Below are 26748 nucleotides of genomic sequence, written 5' to 3'. Positions count from 1 at the left end.
GAATCGCTTCTCCCCTCAGCACTTCCCTCCTCTCCCTTTCGCCAAGTAACTTTTAGTGGCAATGCTCCATGAAACGATTTGCTAATGAGGACGTAGACAACACGCTTATTTCATATAAGTATTCAGCATATGACAGAGCCAGGCAGGCAAAAATCCATAGATCTGCCACCAGAAAACCATTTAAAATTTATTGCATTAGCTTTGTCAGAAATGCAATTAAAATGGGTATCTACTTTTCTTAAAAGGAAGATTTACATTATTTTCCATCTTTCTTCCTCATAAAAACTTAAGTTATGTAGTCCTCTAGTGTAACCGTGCATCTTGATGACTGGCTATGCCTCAGAAAAGCCGCAAGCATCTTGCAGTAAGTCACAGGAAAACTTGGACGTTAGGTCTATGCTCAGTGAACCACAGAGATTTTCCATTTTTTACTTCATGAAATTCAAGGAGCTGGCTAGAAGATTTAAAACAGTTTGGTTTCTGACTGTTTTGGGAGCACTTCTCTTCCCATACAGAATTTTCTTCAGTCGTAATTAGCATCACCCAGAAATCCTCAAATCAAGATCAGCCTCCTGAAAACTAAAGGCTGGACAATTTTTATATGAGACGCTTAAGTTATATGCCTATGGAAGTAGGTTGATGACCAGTGTATGCTGTAAGTTATATGTCTTTACACAGGACATTCCTAATATCTGCAAAGGTTACGGTGAGGTATCTTTCCCAATTTATTTTAGGTTGATGGGGTTATTATTTGCTTTCTCATATTTTAATATAGTAAAAGTAATGCACAAGCATTACTGAGACAGCTAAAGGAGGACAGATAGGAAAAACAACTTCATGAAAAATGTCTGGGAAGAATACTCCAGTCCAGCTATGTTATATTATCAAGCTGGCCATGCAGTAACTTGAAAGAGAGACAAAAGGGTCTTACTGCAAATGACCCACCAATGCCCAAAAGCAATCATTTTAACTCTTGATGGACAAACATCTACTTTTTGAATGAAAACCTCTTAAGCACACATCCAGCAAGTGATCAAATGCATGTGAAATCTAAACCCAAATCTCAGAGATGCTAGATAATTCTCTGGCATTTTTTATATTGTTATATTATGGGGGTTTGCATGTGACAAATAATATAAATATGCACTTACAACTGCAGTTACAATAATGTAAAAAGTTGTATATTTTGTGTCAGAGCATGTAAATGGCTCTTAAGGACTACATAATATATACTAAATACACACACACTAAGTGTACGTCCATAGTGATGTTGGATGAGGATGGTTCTCCTCAGATGGGAAACCATAGGAAGAACCATCAAATGAAACAGGTTGTTTCTGACAGGTTCGGACAGATGTGGGTTCAATGTGGCCTGAAGTCTACTGAAGGTCAAACTCTCAATTTAAACTTGAAGCAAATTCTTCTCCAGTGAGACATAATCCTCATTCTGTTAAATTTTTTCTCAGTCCAGTGATGAAGGCTTTGATTGCCTTAACTATGACCAAAATCCACTAACAGAAACTTAAGAAAAGGCTGTCAGGACCTATATTAAAATTTAACCCATTTCAGTTCCTTTGTTGTAAGGAAAGCTGTTGAACTGGGAGAATAAGGAGGGGTGGGACTAGAGGAGTGAAAGTGAAACAGTTTAACTATCTTCCAACAGTAAGATAAGCAAACCAATTAAAAGGATTGTCATCCTGTAATTACCAGAGTGCTCTGTATTACAGAGGGAGCTGAAGCTTTGTTGCACAACAAACAGTCATGCTTGTAATTTAATATGAATAATGAGCCAGATGCATGAACAAGACTATTAAATTGTTATCACAAGCAGCCGTGTCCCTCATTGATTAATGGCTCCATATGTCACTAAGGAAAGGAACTCCATTTTTAAGTGTGAATTGTCATCATCAATGTTGCCAAAGCAACTGCTGTCTGCTTTTGACTTACCCCTGAACATGGCAATTAAACCATTACATGAGGAAACAAAACAGTGATTATTCTCTTATGTGGAAAACTGAAGGCTGTTAAAGAATAAGGGACTTATTTGAACCACATTCAAGGTCAGAGCACATTTTCAATATGAAATTTATCATGGTCCCCCATTCAGCTTCAAATATGATGCTAATCATAAAATCTGGAATAGTTTCATACACTAGTAGAAACCCAGCAGAACCAACAGAAAGACATGAATAAAAAACCAACAGGTGTGAAAAACACTTACTTTACAGTAAATAAAATCAACTTGCAGAAGGCATAGTTAAGTAAGAAAACAGGTGAATTACCTATATATGGTCTTTATAGAGAAAGTATTTATGGAGAGAGGATATGTGTGTATATGCACAGATAGATGAACATCCATTCCACATGACTCACCCAAAATGTATGCTTGACCTTGTGATTGGACTTTTTTTGTTGTTGTTTGGGGGGGAGGGGTGTTAATGTAAGATTTATACAGAATGTTCTACCAAAAGCAGCTACAGTCTGGCTTCTTCCAACTTACAGGCTTCCCGGAGTTTTTCCTTGTCGTAATGTAGCCCCTCATATTCTTGTAAATTAATCCTGTTCACTCTGATCCGCAGGCGATCTGGGATGGAATGAGGACTGCAAAAAAAGAAGAAAGCTTCTTAGACGAAGTGTTCCTTGGAAGAGCAAACTGAAAACAGGATATGAAGTGATTTTATTCTTCTCTGAAAGAAGAAAAAGAGCAAGCCTCTTCAAAACTGGGCCAACTTCTCACAGGCCCATCACTGCATTTAAAATTATGCTTACCCACTGAACAACAACATAGACATTACACCTTAAATGATAAGCAAGATCAAGAATCCCATCTGCTGGCTGTGGGGTTGGAATTGCAAAAGTTTTTCTGAGTTGCCTAATCTATATAGCTACACCTCCGCTCTGCAGTTTGCTTCTTTGTACATCCCTATGGCCCTACCACAGCCAGTAGATCTGCCAAGCTGTGGTTCAAGACACATACTTTCTTGGGAAGTCTCTCAGGACAACCATTTCTCTGCTCATGAGAGCATCCATGTTCATTCCTGAAGGATCTTCATTCAACATCTCTGTTCTGGGAAACGGGCAACAGAAATGTGGCTAAGAACTGGATTTCCAAAGTAGTGAGTCCAACACACAGAACCCAGGAGGGCTTTCAAAAACAAGTAACAGTACAGAAATCTCATTTCTACAAATTTCAGACAGATTTAGATACCTCAACTGTCTATATAACTTTGAAACACTCAGCGGGTCCCCATCTATAAATTTAATTGTCCATATATTGATAGAAAGTTTTCCTGAAAAGCTTTATTTTGATTTCATGCTGGCTTCCACCTTACCTTAACCTATTATTTAATTTTGTAAGTTTAGCTGAAAGCTATGTAAATTAACTTGACTACATTTGCATTTTCCAATTATAAAGAAAGATAGATAGCCTGTGTATTATAAGGCATATAGCAAATGTCTGTCGTATAGGAACTGGCCCCTGTGTCAGTTAAAAGTAGGTTCTTCATTCTGTGCTTCCACCAAAGGACGATCTATTTTCTCTGTTTTAACATAGTTAGTAACAGAACTCTGCCAGCGTATTATTGTCTAACACACACGCTGCCTTTTAAAAGTCAAAATACTGCACACTGTCATAAATATATAGGTTTGCTTCTTTCTTGGTCTCACTCTTTAAAATATTTGACCTACAGCATTTGCACTGCTAGTGCAGGACATGCCACATGTCACAAATGTAATTTGTTTTTTCTTTTTAAAGAAGTGAGCAATTTTCTTTTTGCCTAGAAAATACTGCAGACCTAACAGAACACATGGTTTGCAGCCATGTCTTGATAGAGCCATCGGGATTGCAATTAGCAATTATTTCAGTGTTAGGTTATTGCATGCTTTCTCTCTGTTGGTATAAACAGCTCTGTCACACCTAAACAAATAAAAATGAAGATTGAAAATCAAGTCTCAGTTAAAAAAAAAGCTTTACTGGCACAAATACTCTTTGCCTAGAAGGTGATAAATAAAGGGTAATGAATTGAAGGTGCCTCCAAAACTGGAGTGTAAGACAACATGATAGAAGGAGCTGCACTGAACCAGTTCATGTTCTGAACAGAAGTTTCTATATTAGTGATGAAAACGCACCTAAGATACAGGAAGAATAACTTAGAAGAAATCATAAGCACTTATCAGTGGCAGCAAGACTGACACACTCAGAAACATACAGGCTACCCAATGTTTTCCCTGTGCTGACAGGGATTATTGTGTCAAAATGCCCCAAGATAACAGTAAACTGCCCACATGCAAGACAAGGTTTTGCAGTTTGATGACAGACACCTGGGATGGTAACTTCCAGCACAGCTTCAGGAGGCACCTTTCTAACTCAGGTGCCATTATGTCATCCTACAGAACAGCATTCTCCACCTGCAGGCTCTGCAGCTGGCTCAGCAAGCCAGAGAAGATGAGTGCCTGCAAATGGAGGCAAAAGGTATATAGATGGAACAAGAACATAATTGCGCCGAGTCTGACAGTTTCTTCTTTCTTCGTTTTCTTAAAACAAGTTTAAAAGTAACATCGCTGGCTGAGAAATGAACATAGTCTGAGGAGCTATGTTCCTGTGCAAATTCTATAAAATGCAAATTTCAAAAATGAAAATTGTAGATTTTTAGCCAAGAAAAGATAAGAAAATGTTTAAGTCAGAAAACAGAGGAATTTAACTGCATAGTGTTTGTCTGAGGGGAGGAAAGAAATAATTCACTGCATGTAGTAGGTTCATGAAAATGAGTGACAGGTCTGAAAAGTGAAGTTTTTTATGCACTGGTACAATACAGGAAGAAGCTATGTTGCTTTTCCCGTAATGTTCTGCCACCACACATTATCATGAAGGTAGCTCAGTCTTCCAGCTGATCAGTTCATAGCCTGGGGATTGTTGGTAGGTGTCAGGGAGGGTCTACTTGTGAATTACCTCTACTTCTTTGAACTCAGCTAGGAGGAAAAGGCATAGGGAGATAGGAGAATTCAGCTACTTATTTCGGTTGTAACACTCAACCATGCTACAAAGACAGCCATCCTTGCTATGCACTGAATTAAGCCCGGTGTAAACCCAACCAAAAAACTCAAACTGTCTCAAACTGTTGCTTCTCCTGAAATCAGAATCAAATCTGTACTGTTGTGTTGAAATCTTTGAGCAACCCAAGACAGAATGCTACAAAAAGTATGTTTTCCAATGCCCAGTTCAAAACAACCACTTGACCAAAAGCTGATACTCCCGTGCAGGAATTACTCAGCCCAGTACGGGGGATGTTTGTCCTCCAAACCAGAACCACACCATAGCCTCCCCCTACTTGTTCTTTTCCATTTCTTCCTTGCTACAGAGCTCATCTGCATGTGATGCTCAGACCTTTCCTTCCACTCTGTGACCCTGTGCTGTGGTGCCCCAATGCTCCTCTGCATACTGAGGGAAAGCAGTTTAGTACAGGAACATTGCATCTTCACAGGTAAACTGTGATTTTAACTCCTAATAGAGGAACACCAACTCCCTTTTCTCCTTGATTTGTCCTTTTAGATCTTCCATAGCAGATATCTGAGTGATACTTGTCTTTCAACCACCCATTGCATCCCATCAGTCTGGCTCCCACAGAAACCTACTGGTGTCCTTCACCACAAGAGATGAATTTGTTTCTGTATTTTTGTAGCTCTGCACTGTCTGTGCAGAATTTACTACAGCTATGAGGTCTTTAATACCTCCCACTCTCAATTTCACTTCCTCTCCTTCCACACACTGACCTTTCTCGTATTCCTTAGTGCATGGCAGGACAGGAGTGTGCCTGATACAGGCAACTGGAGACAAGCTATGCTCTATTGTGGGAAAATACTAGGGACAGGGCAGGTAACCCTTTCCCCAGCTTCCATGTCTCCCTGTGAGCTTGTCTCAGTCATGCAATTGTTTCCACTTCCAGATGTTGAGATGAAACAACGCCAGCAAGCCTGGGATCACTAAAAAAAAAATGGTTAATGAATTATTTTTTATCTGATCCAGAACAATCATCATTGAATCAGAAGTGACTTTAAAGTTGCTGTTTCAAGCTTTCTGTTCAGTACTTATAACTATCATGTTTGAATTTTCAGAAATGATAATTATTTTTACAGTTCCTGGTTTAGGTAAGAGAGGAAGGGAAAAAAGAAAAAAAAAGAGAGAGAGAAGGAGCTATGTAACCAAGTTCACACATCTAATCTTTGACAGAGGCAAGAATTCAACAGGACTCTTCAGCCCAAAATTCAATCCCTCATTCCCAATACCATCTACCCATTCCTCCCCAAGGCTACCTTCTTTAGGGTAAAAGCTAAGTTTTCCATATCAATACAGTGATTTTTTGTGTTGTTTTCCATGTCGCTCCCCCGCCCCCCCCCCCAAGTCCCGCCAAGATTTTTTACTTGTAGATAAAAATGGAATGCGTGAAAATATTTGGATGATTTCCTGAATAATTATTACAAATAATTCTAATAACTTTCTATATTATCTACAAAGATTTTTTTTTTAAAATTATCATTCAGACCCAAGACTTTTTAGTTCTCTTGTAAGATAATGTAAGAAAAGTCAGCAGAACTATCTTCCTTTTATAGTGCTTCGCTCTCAACAACTCATTTGGCATAAAAATACTAGGAAACCTGTGTAAAAACAGTTATGGTAGGGCTTTTTGCTTCTCAGTTTCTAAGCACTAGTTCAAGTGTGAACTTTCTTGGCAACCATTATCAATGAGTTAGTGGTAGACTTATGTCCGACCACACAACTGGCCTGATTCCAATCATCACAATGGATAACCTGGATATCTCATGAAAGGGGAAGACAGACAGGGAAACAGAACAACTTCTCCAAGTGTATGTTTGGAGCCTTTATGTCAAGGTGAAGGGATGGTCATGTTGACCCTCTATTCAATGCTCAAGAAGACCTGCAAAAAGGGAGAAGAGGATGTTAAGCCTCATGCCAACATCTGCCAATCCTTGGTTAATTGCCTTCTGTCTCCCTGTGACCTCCCTGTGAGGGCAGGATAGCTTTTGGACGCCAAGGGGAGAGAAAGACAACACTGACTTCTGTAGCTCTGCTGACTCACTACCTAATGCCCCATAAGAAAGAAAAACGTGCACCTTCTCTTTACAAATGTTATTTCCTGGCTTGTAGCCAGCAGCAATCTATTGCATCTGCAGCATCACCTTCTTGAGTCAAATTAGTCCTTTCACCTAAAAAGAAGTGAGCAAGCCCTTTTTATTTGCTTGGAACTGGAGGAGGAAAGAGATCTAAAAATCAACAGCAAATCTAAAATATTTTTATTGCTCTAGAAGCCACACATACACTCTCCAAAAGCACCTTTTAACTATAAAATATCGAAGAGGATACTTCCCATGCTTTTGAAAAAGTATAATTTTTTGGTACATCAGTGCACTGTATGTCTCTGAATTTGCTTCTGTGGAAAAAACAAGCACACCATCTTAAATGTAATGTGTTACCTGAGGTGAAATAGTTCCTTTCCAGGTCAAGTGTGGGAGAGCAATCAGCTGGCAAGTGTCAGAGTTTCTTGTTCTGTTTCTCCCTCCTGTTCACCCCCTTTTTATAAAGGCAGGGTGCTACTGCTACATAAGCAAGCTGAGTGTGCTAAAACATACAACTGGAGAGAAACAGAACTTGGCCTTTTGTCCATTTGAAAAGTTTAGCTATCTTAGCCATAAAAACATAGCCTTGGAAACAGCAGCTTTCTATAGAAAATAAACTATTATCGGAAAGCTAAAAGGTCCTTTCTACAGGGTAGAGATTTCATATACTTAACTAAATAAGTCATAACTCAAATACATATACAAGTATATGCATATATACACACATACACAAAACCCCATTTATTCAGTGACTGAAGTTCAATGGTTTTGTTCATGATTTATTTGCAAATACTCTTTGCTCTGTCAGAATACAGTTGGCTGACATTATGTCTCACTGAATTTTATACCTATTCAATATAGATTTGGCTCTAAATTTCACTGTGTGAATATTCTTTCCTTGTGCTATCAGACTGACAATTCACACCAGGGGATATTGTCCTCATCATCCAACTAATTAACTCGTTCACTCACAGAACTCATGAGCTCCATACAGAGCTCCATTTAATGCAGCTGAGAAAAACACTTCCACTATCAATACTTCTGTAGTTTTCACAGATGCTGTGTAATAATCCATATTATTATACAAAGCACACAATTTGTCTTGTTCAGACAAATTCAGCATATTCAGAAACCACAAAGATTAAGTATATAAACATGTCCATGTAAAAGCTAATAATAGGGTGATGAATGTCACTGAAAGCAAACATTAGTACAGCATTAATAGAAATGGATGTTTCTAAACACTGTATAAAATAGCTTGCTCAACTGTAAGGAAAGGAAGAAAAACTTTCCAGATAGAGCAGGAGACAATTTATAAATAAATTTGGGTAGATTGCTGCACTGCAATTCAACCTAAAATATTTAAATTTCTTAGACTTATTATTCTTCAAAATGGTGTATTACATAGTCAATGAAAAGTAATTTAAATTATAGGTGAATGAATTCCATTACCTCCTAAAGAATCTAATTAAGAACCTCATTCCCCAAACACACCAATCCACAGAATTACATCCTAAAGGTCATATGCCCCATGGGACCATAAATACAGATTCAGGTCAACTGAAACATTCCGTTCATTCATGTTGATTAGCTATAATGGTTTCATTTAAACACAAACCTAAATATCAATCTTCTCAAAGCAGGAGCATAGATAGGCTAGTTTACCACATTGAATTTTATCTGATGAACTTTGTATTAACATGGACCAGAAATGCACATTCAGGGTATTAATAAATAACAATCCAAATGAGCCTTGTAGAAAAGCTATGCACATTATTTAGTTGGAACAAACTATGAAAGATTCTACAGAGACGTTATGAGGTCCTCTCAAAATTATTCTACTCGCATCAAAAAAATACGTAATTTCAGTAATAGCGAATTATTTTCTTTCCTTTTTTAGCTCCAAAATGTCTGAACAGTACAAGGAAATTGCATTACTTTCTATCAGACAAACAGAATTTGACTTTTCCACAAGAATATAGAACATCACCTAGATATTGAATAATTCCTATGGTAAGGAAAAGGGCATGCATTCTAGAAATTCTTAAAACTTGTATAACTAATTTAAATTTTATGGTTTTTAAGTGTGCTCTTCTGTGAGAAGATATCCATGCCATGGTACACCAGGTTACATACCAGAATCAGAACCACTATTCTATGTGAGTAGGTCTTAGAAAGTCAACATCACGCTAGATAAACTGTTTGTAAGGTGAAGTCATTTTTAACACCACCTACCCCCCTGCTGGAAATTGGTTACCAAAGAAAAGGTATGCATTTGTTTGCCTCCTATGCCTGAACTATAGCATTTGGGGGATTCTAAAAATGTTACCATCAACACGCCACCCACACTCCAACCCCCCCAAAAGAACCCCAAAACCTAAAAACACAGAGCTTTGACAGGAAAAAAATGAGAAGGTCTTATTTTTTTCAAATCCTTTTCATTCCACCACTTGTGGTTCAAACCCACAGAACCAAAGCCATGTGTACCTATTCTGAGACTACCCACAGAACCCGATCTACTCCCCTTCACCAAGAAAACACACTCAGCTTTTGATGAAGCTGTGACTTCCTCCTCTCACCCCTATTAATCATCCAGCAACAGGCAAGAGGATGCCAGCCAACTCACTTGGAGCACAGCTGGTTTTCCTAAGAAACACGCTCCTGCCTCCAGTTACCAGGAAAGAAAAGAGGCAGAGCCAGCCTGGGTCCTGCCCAAGCTCGGCACTCCTGCACAGCAACCTGATAACACTTCTGCCATGCTACCAGGTTGATTCAACCAGGAAGATAGACTTTTAAATTATACATGCCCTAATTCTTACATCAATTATTTATGAACCCTGTGAACCATTTCTTATGCTTTGTGTCTGCATAGAGAAAGGAAATAATAATAAACAGTCCAACAACTCTACAGAATCCAATGACAAATTTCTGATAGATCTTCTTCCAGAATACAGCCCACACTAGCCTACACACATACAGATTTTAATATGATTCAGAAAACAGAAAAGGGAAAGGAAAACTTCTACTGCCGCTCCCTTGCAAAATAATAAACTTTAGGAAAAAAAAAATCACACTCCTCTGGGGCATGTTTGCAGTGACAGATTAATGAATTACCTATCTCCTAAAGAAGAAATAAACATGCAAAATTAATTAAATGTTCCAGTGTTTAGAACAATTGGAAAAAAGGAAGCAGCAGCCAGTGGAGAAAAAGAAATTCTGCTTACTTTTGAGATTGCATTGGCAGAGCTTGGAAATGATACATTAAAAATAAGTATGGTTTTGACAGCATTTATCTACTTAAACATAAGAACTGCCACAAAAGAGCAGAATCATCCAGCCTCTTCTGATGGACAAATTCCAGTACTTCACAGAAGCCCACCACTATTTTAAGGCTAAGCTCTTGCTAAGCTCTTTACCTAAAAAAATACCCCTAAAAATATAAGCTCCACCATATATTTTTTTCTTCCATTTGATTAGTGTTATCCCAGATAAGCCAGGTTAACCCAACTGTACTAAGCCCTTTTGCACTTTCTTACCTCACACTTGCTTCAGCAAGTGCTTGAGCGTTTTGCTGTATAAAGGCTATACCCACACATACCCTTAAATACGTGCCGAAGTGCCAGGTAGAGTCCTGGTCTTCGCTTTCCTCCTTCTTCCCCACGCTAGCTGTAGTTCTCTCGCACTTTACACTCGCAAGCACGGTGGATTCTCTGATAGTAATGATCCCACTAAACAGAACCCACATGCTAAACAGGAAAAACTGACAAAGAAAAAATGAGACTCAATTCCGTATAATTTATGTAATGGAGAAAAGAGAGAATATATATATATATAAGCATTTTCATCCTTAACTATGCATTTGGAGAATAGCTCACTAAACACTTTCTTCCTTATCCTTTGTCTCCTACTATCCTTTATTAGACTCTCCTCCTATAGACAACACCTGTATCAACCTGAGAAAGCTGATTCTGTTTGGCTTTGGATCTCTACAAGCAAAAAATTATCTCCTATTACCCCTTTGCTATTCACACAGGTTTTATATGCATAGTCTGCTGCAATCGTTACTTTGTAAACTCTATGAAAGAGTACTAACTATTTACCAATAAAATGATACTTGTATTTTCATTTATGCAGATTTTGTAATAAAAACAAAATAATCCTAGCATATCCACAGTACTTATTCCACTTGCAAAAGGATGGTAGGAGCTATGCAAGTCAATCATGTTTTATTTTTTCAAATGGTAATTTTTTTCAGAACTCCTTTGCATCTACGACACAACACAAATGCACTCTCAGATGTGCATCCTTTTCACCTCTGAATATCCAGCTGGAAAATGCAAGTCTTCACCTTCCTTTTAAAAGACCCTCAATTAAAAATACAACACTTGTATTTACTTGTGCACCTTGTACAGACATTTGAAATGAATCACACTACAGTTCTACTGTCTCTGCAACAAAGATCATATGTGCCTAATAATTTTGATGCCCCAAATTCCCATGCATATCCTGCTGCAGAAAACCTGAAATTTATCTAAGACAGGCTGTATCCATCACCAGGTCTCAGCAGAATCTGCCCTGCTGTTCAGTACTAACTGGAGTTCAGGCTCTATGTTGTTCAACAAAAAAAAAAGGAACATTTGAATCTCAAAGCCATCATAATCCAAATCAAATTTCCCTGATACCTCATGGGTTCTTATTTTAATTTGCCAGACACATTAATTGTCAGTCACAGTACAGCAGCATGTTTAATCTATTTTTACAGATTTTAAGATACAGAACATCTTTGACTTACAAATTAGTTTGGGGCTCATGAGTCTCTCTCTCGCTGCCTTATCCTGACAGCTGATATCAAATGGGACATTCAAATGAACTGTATCGAAACTTGGAGGTCATTTTCCAAGGGATATCCCTCAACTTAGAAACAATATCCATTCTCCTAGATCCATGGCTTAATGTTCTGTGTAAGCATTAAGGCTTATCTCGACTTTTGTCTAGAGGCTTGCTTAGATACTGAATCAGTGAGACAAGTTGTTTTTATTACTTTCTGCTCCTCAGCAGAGTACAGCAAATACGATCCAGGGATAAGGCACACCGAGTTGGAAATCTTTCTTTGTTTGTGAAATAACAATGAGGAACTTGCAGCTTTCTGAAATTTCACAGAATCACAGAACGGTTGAGGTTGGAAGAGAACTCTGGAGGTCACCTGGTGCAACCCCCTGCTCAAGCAGGGCCACCTAGAGCCAGTTGCCCAGGACCATGTTCAGATAGCTTTTGAGTATCTCTAAGGATGGAGATTCCACAGCCTTTCTGGGCAACCTGTGCCAGTGCTCAGTGACCCTTACAGTAAAACATTTTTCCTGATGTGCAGAAAGAACCTCCTGTGTTTGAGATTGTGCCCATTGCCTCTGGTCTTGTTACTGGGGCCTGCTGAAAAGAGCCTGGCTCTGTCTTCTTTTGAGATATCTATAGACATTGATGAAATCCCACTGGAGCTTTCTCTTCTCCAGGCTAAACAGTCCCAGCTCTCTCAGCTTTTCCTTGTAGGAGGGATGTACCTTAGTCATCTTCATCACCCTTCGCTGGACTCTCTCCAGTAGCTCCATGTCTCTCACACACTGAGGAGCCCAGAACTGAACCCAGTACTCCAGGTGTAGCCTCACCAGCGCTTAGTAGAGGGTAAGGATCACCTCCCTTGATCTGCTGACAACACTCCTAATGCAGCCCAGGATACTATTAGCCTTCCTTGCCACAAGTGCATGTTGCTGGCTCATGGTCAGCTGGCTGTCCGCCAGGACCTCCAGGTTCTTTTCTGCAAAGCTAAAATTTGCTCTTAAAATTATTCAATCGGTTTTCCCAAATAACTCTTGGTTTGTTGAACATTTATGCACCATCTATTGACTGTGTTCAGTCTTTAGAACAGAGAAGTGTTGGTGGGTTTTCTTTTAGCACAAACCATTCACTTTCTTGTGTGATAGAATAAGAATCATTCTTGGAATCAAGTTTCTGCTCTGAATACCTGGATTTATAGCTCTGAAATTTGTTATTTTCCAACATGTATTTCAAATTCGTTTCTTTGATAGTCCTAATCTCTTTGAAAAAAATGTCCATCATAAGAGTGGCAAAGCAAGAAGACAAAAGGGATGCCAACACAAAGCAAAACGTCTTTCTTGACTGAATAGTAAAAAAGCATTTCTGAAGAGAAACTACACTGCCTGAGTTGACATATTATATTAAGCTTGAGGTTTTTTTGTTTGTTTGGGTTGGGGAGGGAGGTCGGTTGGGATGCTTTTGGGGGCGGTTTCCTTGGCTTGGTTTTTTTTGTTTGCTTGTTGTTTGTTTGGTTTTTTTTAATTGTGGACACACAGGTTTTCATAATATGACATGTTTCCATAAACAGGATAAATTAGAAGATACCAACGTACAATGGTACAACAGTACAAGAGTTTTCAAGTGCCAATTCACCACATTTTAAAAAAGATGTTAGGCTCTTGAATAATTTAGCTACTATCTAGCAAGTTAGTACAGTGGAGTGGCTGACAATCAAGATATTGCCAAGGTAGGGGCGGTGGGGGGTGGTCTCCATCTTCAATGCACAATGCATTGCAGCCAATGTCACACCACTCCTCTGGGGGACTAGTTTCCTGGTTTGATCAGCTCTATCTGGAAATATGGCTGAGAGATCAGCTCCATCAGGAGATATGGCTTATGGCTGAGTTTGTTCACAACACACTTTTGATTAAAACTAAAGGACAGAAAGCTCTCTTCTCAACTGTTTCCAGGGACGGTGCCTGACACTTGCCTCCAGACCCATCTGTTGCTATGGATTTGTCTGGTGAGCTGGACTTTTGGCTGAACCTGGTCAGCAACACCAGACATGCCCTGCTCACCTTACTTGGGCACTGTGGAACTGTGCCTTTGCTGGTGAAGCCACCGTCCTGTGCCTGCCATGCTGTCACCTGAGCTCCCACTTCCCATTTGTCACTAGATTTTATTGCCCCATCTCCTGGTTGAATGACACACAGGGTAACACCGAAAGAACTATGGAACTTTGAAAGTAGAAAAAAGCCAGATACTCACACAGTGAAGGAATCGGGGGGAGCTGAGACTCTCCTCAGGTCAGCAGACTGCACTTTATGGATACTATAGGCAGCAGGAAATGAGTGGCCAGGAGAAAGGCAGTACAGTGTGGACAGACAAGGAAAAAGGCGGGGGGGAGAGAGAGAGAAAGAGTGGAAGAGAAGAAAGAAAGACATACAACGTTTAAACAGAAATAAAAGGAATGTGTCACATAAAAGTTGAATGAAGAGACATGCAGAGCTCCAAGTTCACACTAGGAAGCCAAGAGCAACAGAAGACATGCAAATGGAGAAAATCACTGCTACATGGCACACAGGAGCTTTCTAAAGACACGAGTGAGGAGGACCAATGACAAGCTAGGCACATGGCTAGACAAGGAAGACTAGGAGCCCCAGGATTTGTTCCACAGGCACTGAAAAATTTCAAGGCAACAGACTTTGGAAGCAGGTCCAGAAATGCAAACAAACATCAAAGCCAAGATCTGAATGGATGGAATTGTCTCCAAAGGTTGGTCAACCTTAGTTAACGTTTAAGAAAAAAAAAAAAAAATACCCTTACTGGAGATTTTGTATCCACAATGACAAAATGCTGTCTCCATTCTTCTTTCATGTACCTTAGGGAAATATGCATTTTATATATAGTGACTCTGAAGACTGACTCTCTTTTAGTGTTTATACTCAAATGGTCCCTTTGTTTCTCTCAAGTGTATGGAATACGTTTTATCTATAAGCTCTTCCCTCTTCTTTCTCTTCCATTATGCAGGATTCTTCCTCAACCCAAACTAAAAGTCATTGAAAGCAAAATGTCATCTTTTGAGGTTCAGAAAGTGATCATTAACTGAAACTTACAGAGCAGCATACTAAACTGTAGTTTCTAATCAGAAAACGACTCCTGGAAAAATTGAACCACAGCTTCTCCTCTTATTCCACTGCTTATAGCTCACAAGAATAACATTCTTGGCTTGATCACAGAAAACCAAGCTATATGTTGTCTCTTTCACATGTTACCATGATCAATAGTGGAGAATAGGAATGAGAACTTAGCCAGCAAGTCTTTTAAGGGAAGGAAAACGAGAACATAACTCACTTTTGCAGAAAAACTGTCTGCTGATCTGGCTGTAGCAAAAATTTGCTTTTGCTGGTACAAACAGAAAAGACATATGGGAAGAAAAGAAACCCACCTTTTTTCCCGCCACAGCCCCACTATCTGCCTTGTTTCAATCCATAACCAAATGTGAACAGCATCACCTTATCCTGTATATTCCTTGCACCTAAAAAGTTGCTTCTGGCTTGAAACACTTTATTGGATTGTTACTTGTTTCCATTGTAGAGCAATGCATTGTGGAATGAGGAAGAAATTATGCCTGCCTTTTATGTCTGGACAGCCTCTATTAGAGACTAGTTAGAAGCACTGTAACTGTATTCATCAAATAACGACTTTCCTCCACTATGCTTCAACTCAAAATTTTAAAAGTTATCAGAAAAGTACAAACCACAAACAGGCCACCTTCACCTACTCAAGAGTATGCATACAATCTGTGTGTCACATCAAAACAGCTTAACTTTCCAAAAGGACATATTAAAAAAAATAAAAAATGAATGTTTGATGAACAGTAAGAAGAGATCACTGGCTGCAGAAACTAGTCCATGAATAATTTGGGACAATTAATATACTGAGAAATTTGTTTGTAGGCAATTCAGCAGTGAAAGATGAAATAACTGAATAAAATATTAATCACCAGTAATTCACCCAGCTATGACAAAATGCAGCACATTATATTTACTTTTTCCCTAACAGCTTGGACGAAGCTTTTCATGCTGTTGTTGTCAACAGGGAAGGGACCTTTCCTCAGTTCAAGTAGCTCCACAGAAACACTAGATTTTTGTTCCTTAATTTGATCCATGGCCAACTTTTAATAAATAATAATAATAATAATAGAAAAGACTAGGATCTTTTACACCGACAAAAGTGCTGCTGAATTTCCCCACACACTTTGAAAAAGGCAAATTATTCAGGAACAGATAAAACAAGGATGCTCAACATACAGGAGTTTCTACCTTGAAGGTCTCTGTAGAACCACATAAGGCAGTTTATGTGCAATTAGAAGGTGCTGGAAGCAAAATAGTGGGAAAATGGAGGGGAAAAAACAGGTCAAAAAAGGTCAGATCCCTTTTTCTCATATACAAGTGTCCTCTCAGGGCATCTACAGGTTTTGAAGTAGAACAGTTGCAACAGAAAGATGGACAACTCTCGGAGTCAGAAGAGAATGATGTTTCTAAAGCCCTCCTGCTCCCAAGTGAGAGAAGCATGAAATCTCTGTTCTTCTCACTCAGCTACGTTATGTATGGGTTTTTCAATTTTAAAATACTATTATTCCCTGGAAACTCAAGTGCAACCACAAGGCGAACAACAAACTCACTATCCTTTCTAAACCCCCTCTCCTTAAAACCTCCAGAACAAAGGACAACAGGGTAAGAAAACAAAAACAGTGTAAGATTTCTTCAAATTAAGTCTTTTTCTACTTTCAACACTGGGCTAGCTAAAACTCTAAAAAGCATTCCTACTGCTCTCCTTATCTAGCAATAATATCAAAGCCGACAAGAATAGCAACTCTGCATTACTGTGACACGAGATAATTTTTTAATCACTTTCCTGGCAAGGAGCTCAAGAACAGATGTCTAACAATTAGGGATAGCTCCAGACCCACTTATCTCACAGATCTAACATTTAGATGACAGTCATAGGAGAACAATCTATCGTGTTCAATCAAATATAAGGCTTTCTGGGAGTTTTCAATGGAATAGGGAGATATATTCCAGATATCAAGTTAAGAAATGTAGATAAACCTATTTAATTGAAAATTTTCTCTCTCGTGAAATACTGCAAATCAGCATCATATTGAATGAAATTCTTACAATACTAAAATGCTTCCTAGAGTTTAACCTTTAACATGCCATTTACTTTTTATCATACCAGGAGATTCAACTCCTCTCTCCTTCCCCTTCAACACTTAAGAGGAAAGTATATACACACAGATATATATATATATAGATAGATATACATGTTGATATAAGTATATAGACACACCATTTCCGATACATGAAGCTGAGACTAGAGTTCCTGACAGATCATTTGTATTTTCCAAAACACTGGTCTGCAGACAAATACCTCAGCCAAATCAAAGGACTCCGACAGCAACATAGTCTACCATAGTATATTTAAATCAAGCTAAACTACAAAGAATATCCTCTTGACAACTGGCATATACTATGAATCTGTATTTCCCTACCACAGTTTAAATTCAGATCCCAAAATCCAAACCTAACCATGGTAATTATCAGATTGAAATACCAGGCATTTTCTTTTTACATTTGCATTAGCCTCCCTCAGTGTAGAAAAAGATGCCCCAGGATTCCTCTCTGTTCGATTCTAGCTTTCGCAAACGATTGAGTTGTTGTGGTTGGATGAAATCGGGCACCACTGCCCACAGGCAAGAGTCTGCTGTTCTTCACTGCTCACTAGAGATGACTATACCTTATGTATTTTCCAGGCAAATAGGAATTGCACATTACAGATACAGGCTTCTACTGAAACTTAAAGCATTAGTCTCAGTAAGAGAACACAGAGTGCTAAATTGAACGGGAAGATGTTGAAAGTAACCAGAGATGCTTTGATTACGTGAACAGATTGACAACCAGCAGATGACAAGAAACTCTAAAGGGCTGGAGTCTTAAGTTTGAAGTGGAGCAATATCTTCCACTAGATGATACAGTTGAAAGACACAGACAACCTTTAAGATACCTGAAGAGAAAAGGTGTGTCCAAGACCTCATCTGTTTTTTCCCATTATATGAATTACTCTAATGAATGATACTACATCTCTTCATAAACCTTGCCTCACCATTACAGCTGCAACAGCAAAATCCACCCCCTCCAAAAAATTAAAACCTCAGTGCATGGTTGTTTGAATGAAATGTGGATCCTTGATAACTTTAGACTGTTAGCTCAGTATCTTTGTATAAGGGATAGACTGGTTTGCTTCACTTTAAGAATACTTGATGAAAAACAGCAAAACCACTTATTATGTCACTCATTTTAGCAGATATGAAGGCCTTCTATATAAGAAGTACAATAATCAGCTCTACAAAATAATCTAAATTATTTTATTGGATGGGTATTTTCACAGGTCAAAATTTGAATTATTTTTTTTTGGTGTTAAAATATCTCTGCAGTGCTTACAAATAAGGTTTAATTATGAAAAGGAGTATTAGTTCTGTCTTTTCTTCTTTGCATGTTCCTGGCTTCCAGTTATCTTAGCCTTTCTCTATCCATCCTTAGACTACTCTTTTCTCATTTGGGTCTTTATACTGGAGCAGGATTCCCTACAAAGTGCAAACAGCCCTTTCTGGGCCTCCAGGTCCTTCCCCATAAACAGTCCCAGGCAGCATGCTCCCACAGCAGAGACTACAAGATGTCCCAAGTAATTCTTGATTATGCCAATTTGTTATAGGATCTCCAATGGAGCTTAAAAAGTAGATCAATAAAGTTGAGAAAATGAATCAAAAGAACTTCAAGGGCAAAAGGCATACCTAAGCAGAACTGTCAGAAGCCAAGAGGCACTCTGCTGATCCTGCACAAACCTCTCTAAATAGCTGAAAGACACAACACCTTCCTAAAAGCAAGACAGAGGGTAACCCAGAAGATAAAAGAATAAAAGAAAATCAGATAAGTATTTGCAATACAGTGGAAAGGGAGTTCAGGAGATGTGCATTTTTTTTTATTTTGTTTTTTTTTTTTTTTGTAAATGAGCTGCAAGTCCAGTACATGCAAAATCCATGACTGAATACGTTGCCCCAAATGGGCCTCCTGCCATTAGGACATGCACGTAACCAACTCACTCATTCAGCAAAGGCATGGATGTTCTCCTCTTGCTCTTCTGCACCATGTTGGCTTGGTTCCTTAAGGAGATTCGAATGAGTGAGGGAGCTAATCGACATGGTTCGCCATCCACTTGCATTGGAATAGACTTGTATGTCAAAAGTGTCACCTCACGGCACTGGTGCAACCTCTCTCCATGACCACCCACCTGGAGAGCAGCCTGGGGTGGGGCAGGGAAACCACAGGAAAAAACAAAAACAAACAGGAAAGACAAAGAAAAGACACCTCAGAACAGACAGTTGAGGCAGTTAAATTTGAAATGCAGTTTTGCAGTTTCACTGACAGCATCCATTACACAGTGTTCCATGTGTAAGACATTCTAATAGTCACAATGAATGTATTTTCACTCCAAAATTGCAAAGTAGGACTTAAAATTTCACAAGGAAAAGAGGTGGGCAACAAACAGATATCTAATCATATGCATTGCACGTCTCATCACGTTGGTATATGTCAAGCATGTTACACACACATACAAATATGTATACACACATGTGCGTGCACAAATGAATACCTGTGTTTATTCTTGAAGTTTTCAATTTTTTTTGATTGGTTTGTTTTTACACTAACAGTAACACTACTAATTATTTGCTCTTTAAAACAACCACCTAAGTGGGTACATCTGCCAGACAGAAAAATTATTTCCCCTTCTTGAACAGAATACAGTCTTTAATGTGAGTTAGATAAATCTAAAATCCTTATTAAGGAAGTTTACACTGCAACTCAACTTTGAGACTAGACAGGCTGAAAAGAGCAAGCAGAAGGACCTTGTTAAAAACAATTAAATATCATGTTCAAGAATTCATTTCAAAGAAATGAAACAAGGAGGGCAATGAGCGGATCCTTCAAGTTCTAAGTGGACAAGTTTGGGCAGAAATGTATTTTTTTAATTTGTAGTGTGACTATTAACTCTCATCTATCAGATGCAGAAAAAAATCCTATATTAACTCATTACTAACAGAAAGCAGCCTAAATACAAGTCAAGACCCTTAATCCTGCTCTGTGCACTTAGCGTTACAGATCAACTTCTTATAAAGTACTTCTCTTCCTTGGTCTCACAGACCTCCTTGGGTATGACCAAGCACATCTGGGAGACATATAGAGCAAGTTAGGATTGTATCAACACAGTCTGGGGTTACAATGGTTCATCAGCATCACAACTGATGTAGGCTTGTAGACCCTCAGTTCTGAACTAGGCCTCCTATAAAAGGGCCCTACTACTTAAATTCAATTCCAACTGAAATTGTTGGTAGCTTTGAGATCACTTTAGCTACTGCAAGGGGCTAGAGACACAATGGCAAACCCAAAAAATATTCCAGCCGAAAATTGCCAGTTGGTACATGCTAAATAAACTTTTGACAGCATTTTCAGAAACGTAGCCTAAAACCTTCAGGGATGAAGTAACAAATGTTCATTCCGCATGATCTACTAGGCTAACAGAATTCTGCTTGCTTGTAGGTTATTTCCCTAGTCCACTAAATCCATCAAAACAAAAGAGAGACCAAAAAAGACTCTTTAACTGAGACTTCTAAAGAAATGATTGCTGATCAAGGCGACCTTTTACTCCTGCTTACTTTGAAGATTAGATTTGTCTGAATTTCTCTTTGAGGAAGCAAACACCATTATCATGGATATTTCACTGAATACGATATGCACTGAGGGCAGGTCACATAACAAATAAACGTGTGAGTTTAGTGAAAACAGGCTTATCCATGTTAGCTTTAACATAGTTCACACAAAACATAGCAGCAATAAAGGCCTAAGAGTATGGACTTAAGCAGGACCTAAAAAAACCTTCCAGGAAGCCCTGATAAGTGACTTCTGTTGGTCACCCTAAATTCAAGTTGCAGTGCCTTAGGCAGATTACTGCTAGCACAGGGATAACTACCAACTCTCTGACTGCATTTAATCATCCTCTGAAGAGACTGTCAACTGGGTTTAACCACTGTGATAGTAGGTCACTAGTGTAATTCACAGTGAGATTGCTTTATAGTAACTCAGCTTTAGTTCACTTTAAGGACATTATTGACAGAAAGTGCACTGCCAAATTAAAATTGTTGGTTGAATTTTCTTTCCCTAGCAGAACAAAAAGAGAGATAACATTTGTGCCAGAAATATTACTAAATTTTCCACAGCTGTTACTAAACTTTCACAACATTTTTGGTGGGCGTATAGAAACCGTATGGGCATATTATTTTATATAATATTTCATATTTGTTTCCAGTAGCCTGTTTTACAAAAAAAAAAAAATTAATTGAACTTTTATGCCATAGATTGAAATATACAAAGCTACAAAGAAACAGCAGTAATTATTTGACCATGGAACATTCCCACAGTAAAAACGTGCATGCATGCTGGTTTTACTGCAATAATCTTGATGTTTGGGAGCACTGCATGTGCAAATTAGCCATATTTTGCAAAAAGCACATTTTTATTATTAACTAACACTTCTATTATTAGAAAACTACAATTTGTCCCCCTCATTGAAAACCTAATAGAAGAGTATGTTTTGGCCTTAGCTGATCTAATATGTGGAATCATGGTGGTTCCTCATTATTGAGGGCAACTTTGCAATCTGCAACACCACCCACAGCATTCAGCAGGTCTGGTAGCACCTGCAGTATACTCACCAGTGAGGCCATGGTGAACCCAATGACTTCAATGTAGCCATCATCATGACGCTGAGGCTCAAAGTCTCTGTGATCTCCAGGGTTTCCCCAGGGCATTGTGCCAGCACAATACCTACAGAAAGAGGTTTGGAAAGCAAGCCTTGAGAAGGCAGTTTGCCCTGATAGGTCCTGATTAGTAGCCTATTAGCCTTCTCTGCTGTCCTCCAGAAGTACTCAGATATCCATTCCAGGATTCAGTTCAGGGACATTTAAAAGTTATGCTGGCAAGGACTGGACAAAAATGACAATCTGTCTCTTGTTTCCAGGCTAGTACACCATCCATAAATGTATCCATCATAAACTTTAGCACGTTCCTTCATGAAAGGAAAATAGGGAAACACCAGGAATAGATAACAGAGCAGCAGCACTTTGTTCTCCCCACTTGCTTTGCTTTCTGCAGATGAGCTGTTGTGCCAGAAAGCTGCTCAGCCCCTCTGCTACACAGGCATGGGGCTGCAGCAGCAACTCCCAGCCTTGGAGCTCCATTTGCTCTCTCCCTGCTGGCTCAGAAGCTCTAACAGGATAAGGAATGCAAAACATTTCAGAGTTTGAGGAGGCAGGGAGAAATAAGAAGCAGGAACAGAGGCCACATCTGCATCTGTTATTCCTATCATTAAAGAATGGATGTAAAAGTGATCTAAGTGATAGAAGGGGGAACTTTGGAGAGGTGACACCAAGTAGAAGCTTGCAGTGAGGGCAGTGCAGAACTGAAAAGATCAAGTGCTTGGGACTGCACATGGAGCAAAGTGGTAGGCTGTCTGAAGTAGCGGTATCCAAAGTGGGGTGCAGGCACCACAGGGAGTGTGCAAGAAAAATCCACAACTGACAAGAAAATTAAGGTGTGTGAAGAAAACACTGTTTGTACTTTTAATAAATAAGAAAAAAAAAATCAAATATTGTTTGTTTCATCTTTATCACATCCTTTCTTAATTTCTATTTTTGTGTATGTTTTATAATGTATATATTAGTAGAGTAGTACATGTATATAATTTATAAATAACTATACATATATTGGGATGGTGCTCAAAAATTTTTTTACTGATAAGAGGTGCACAATAAAAAAAGTTTGGAGATTACTGCTCTGGAGAGCAGGAGATAGACAACTTGTAAGAATACAGCTACATTTATATTCAGGACACCTTCTAACATGTTAAAAAACAGCACTTCTTTCAACAGTTTGATGTTCCTTTACCAGAAAGATATTGATCCTTTTTTTAATGCCCCTCTGCTTCCCCCTCACCCCCCACCCTTTTTTCACACTCTGCTTCTAATTAAGTGAAAGACCAGGCATTTGTGTCTTTACTACCTTGTTTGCAGGTTAGGTGGACAACTTTTGAAAGCATGTTTGTTAATCATTTCTACTATCCCTGTATCAGGATATTCAACTTTTTAAAGGATGGCTTAGCTGCACCCTGAACTCAGATCCCATTCCATATTGCTAATGAATGGTATTATAAGCACCTAGCTCTCAAGAAGGCAGAACAGCAGCAATACTTGCCCTTCACGCCCACCCAGTCTAGGACAACTTGTAGGTATCATTATTTATTTATTTATTTATTAATAACTCCAAGCATCTGTCTTGAGCTTACCTGGGTATGTTTAAAAACACTATACACTGGAACTTCAGCTCCTGGATCTTTGGAGTCAGGTCTGTACCATCACACTACAAAGCCAAAGTGACAGAGCACAGAGAAATTGCTGAATGGAGCCACAGACAAGAGAAGTGTTGCTGCTTTGTAACAACTTTCCCAAGACTTTCCTTGGAATGTGTTGCAAATGTCATGCTCAAAACTGAAAAGTAACAGAGCCATTAAACTCTCACCTCGCTTTTTCTCCATTCCCCCCTCTTCCCACAATACTATGACACAATTTCTTATACTTACCACAACTTTAACATGCTTGGATAAATCTCTTGAGCTTCTTTGCAGAAAGTCTGTAAAGGCTGCCTGCAACAGAAATAAGTGCAGGAATTGTTATCAGTGCTTCCTCTCTTCTCTTTCCTCATTTCTTATCCCACCACAGAGCTAATTACCAAAATGCCATCCTTTTGTCAAACCTATTCTTTCTTGTTCTCAGGAGGTATGATTTTTTATTTTTTTTTAATTATGATACTTCTCCTTTTGAGAGGTTAACCAAAGAAGGTCCTTGGGCACCCAAGGATTTAAATGCAAATTCTTGCTCACATATTTGTTTCTGTGTTTAAGGCACATGGGTATGGTGGGAGTCATCATCCAGAAAGACATTATATGTCATGCATTATCAAATTAGTTTTTCTCTCTTAATAGCTGCATTTTAGAATAAAGTGTTGTCCATGTACCTCCTGAGAAGTGGGTAATTTTATTTGCGTATTCACACTTCAGAATTAATCACCCCAAATAGCTGATCTCTGCCCTCCACTTCCCATGACCCTACATCCAAGACTACTCCTCAAAGCTACAAAGATACAGGCCAACACTTGGGGAATTTCTCTAGGAAAGTCAATATCAACGTGCTTCTCAAACCCTGAAAGAAGCAGAGCAGTTTGTTGAGAAGCTTATGAGCCAGAAGCTGGGGAGCCAAGACACGACCAGTACTATGTCCAAAGGAGTAGCACTTCTCTCACCTGCTAAACTCTGTAAAACAATAGTGCTTCAGGCACTTTCCAACAGACACACGTGTGTGGCATTGCCAGAAACAGTACATGTGCACTTTAAATTGAAACAGGCAAAATGAACTGGCATGAGCTCCTGATGTGAGAAAGTGAGGGGGAAGGTACTTAAGAAAACACTCAAACAACTAAGTTAACATCATTCTGTAAGATAAATCACAACTCACCCCTGCATAAAACATTTTATTCCTAAATCGGCTGTTGAATTTCTCTGGATTTGCTTCTGTGAAAGGATAAAAAAGAAAAATATGAACACCCTAAGAAAACAAGTAGACTCCATTGTACCTTCACATTCCCTGCTAGCACTGTAGTGCTTTTAGCATATATCACTCGGTGAAAATATTAACATATATTTCCTGTGTGAGAGTCTCCCACCCATGCCATTATTGCTATCAGATTTCAAATACTGATATTGAATTCTTTCCCTTTCCTATACAGTGAAAATAGATTGAAACATGAGCAAAGAGTTAACACAAATACAACCAGTTAATTTAGCATCTCTCAGACTATTCAACTTACGATCTCTCAGTACCATTTGTGAGACTTCTGTTACTACCAACACAGAACAGACCTCTAAGAATTATTAGAAATCCATGAAACACTAACCCCTGCTTTGAAGCAGAAGTAAAGCATTAGTAACTCACAAGATGAAACAGACACCTAAATTCTCATGTGTTACAAAGAGGTACTGAGGAATAGGCATCTCTACCCAAATATTCCTGCAGGAAAAAAATAAGGGGTTACTCTAAAACCTATTTAGAGAGCTGTTTCATTTTGATTAGACTCCAAGTGATGGAGAATTTTAATAGTCCAGTAGTAATGCACATCTAATGGTTAATTATTCTCACTGTTAAAATAAATGTGGGGGTTTTTTTCCTATCTTGAACTTTTCAGACTTCAACTGCCAACTGCTAAATCTTATTATATTTCTCTGTCAGATTAAAGAGACCTCAACTATCAGATATCTTCTCCTTGAGTAAATACTTAAAGGCAGTGATTAAATCGCCTCTTAACCTTCTTTCTGATAAGCTAAATGGAGCTCCTTTAATCTCCCAGTATAAGGCATGTTTCCCAGAATACAGGTCATTCTTGTGCCTCCTTGGGAACTCCTTTCCTAGTCTGTGGGATCCAGAGATTTCAGAAGCAGCCCTTCTGACACTGTATCCAGTAGTAGTACCGATCACCTACCCTGGCTCACTGATTCTCTAGTGAAAACATTCAACTATCAAGATAGCCCTTCTAGCTAAAGCATCATACTGGTGTGAACACTTCCAAATTACTTCTTCCCAAATGACCACTTGAAACAATCCTTTTGGTTCTCTTTGAAGTCACTACATCTCACAGTGTAAGGCTCCATTTTGTAAGAACAAGCTACTTTGCGTTTCTTGTTTGATTGTTTGCCCAGCTACTGTATCATCCATGTGTTGTGTCACATGTGAGCCTGGAATGCAGTCAGGGCCACATCTTCAAAATGATTAATTTAACTGCATAAATAAATCTTATTTCACTTACTGAGCTGACAGCTCTTTGTAGAAAGTTCAACACCCTATGCTAAGAAACGGGAGGCTCTTGAAGGCTCGGTGCCTGTGCTGTGCATTCTCTGATGTGGCTATCCCCAATGGCTCCAGGCAGCAGCCACCAGAGCACCGGCTCTTACATGGATCTTATAACAAATACTGACCAGAACCAAAGCCCCAGTGTAGAACAGAACAGGAGCCTTTCTGAGGTCAGGGATTCAGCAGTCCTTCAACATACTGAACTGCTCCTACTTCTAACATAGGAGATGAGCATGGGTACGGAGGAAGGACTGACTCTTTGTGCAATGTGGAATAGAGCCTAAAGTTGATCAGACTGCAACTTCGATTGTAGAAGTAAATCACTGTCTGCATATCCAAGGTTCACTCCATCCTCACCATTCACAAGCCATCAAGGGAGTAGGAAATGGAACATGTTAGACTCTGTGTGTGTGTAGTAGGGAGGTGTCCTGCAAATGAACAGTCCTGTAGAGCTGAGGGATCAAACAGTACATCAACAGGGATAAAGTAAATTGCATCTCCTCTGCTCCACCAAAGCATAAGGATAACAAGGGAAGAAACTGGAAAGAGTCGCTACCCAGAACACTTCCTGAAGAAGCAGAGCTAAACACGTTAGGCTTGGAGCCAACCCTCAAGGCTCAATCTGATTAGTCACAAGAAAAGTGTAGAGGTTGCCATGGAAAAGGCCACATTCATGTGCAGGTTTCTCTGAGACACTGCAATTACTGCTTATTCTAAATATGACAACTGACCAA

At 39.0% G+C, this 26748-nt stretch overlaps 1 protein-coding gene across 1 annotated transcript in view; it reads right to left on the bottom strand.

Annotated features, from left to right (window-relative positions):
- DGKI (diacylglycerol kinase iota) overlaps positions 1–26748 on the bottom strand; it is a 175232-nt gene that overhangs the window by 63453 nt on the left and 85031 nt on the right. The window contains exons 16-21 of the mRNA XM_075051054.1: positions 24626–24681; positions 23695–23757; positions 23401–23474; positions 21773–21884; positions 19106–19305; positions 2501–2601 (exon numbers count right to left, since the gene is read on the bottom strand). Of these exons, the coding sequence (XP_074907155.1) occupies positions 2501–2601; positions 19106–19305; positions 21773–21884; positions 23401–23474; positions 23695–23757; positions 24626–24681 (606 nt within the window). The remainder of the gene's footprint in view (positions 1–2500; positions 2602–19105; positions 19306–21772; positions 21885–23400; positions 23475–23694; positions 23758–24625; positions 24682–26748) is intronic.

Source organism: Buteo buteo, chromosome 19 (genome assembly GCF_964188355.1).
Source record: "Buteo buteo chromosome 19, bButBut1.hap1.1, whole genome shotgun sequence".
NCBI classification, from domain to species: Eukaryota; Metazoa; Chordata; class Aves; order Accipitriformes; family Accipitridae; genus Buteo; species Buteo buteo.
This window is presented reverse-complemented; position numbering and strand designations above follow the sequence as displayed.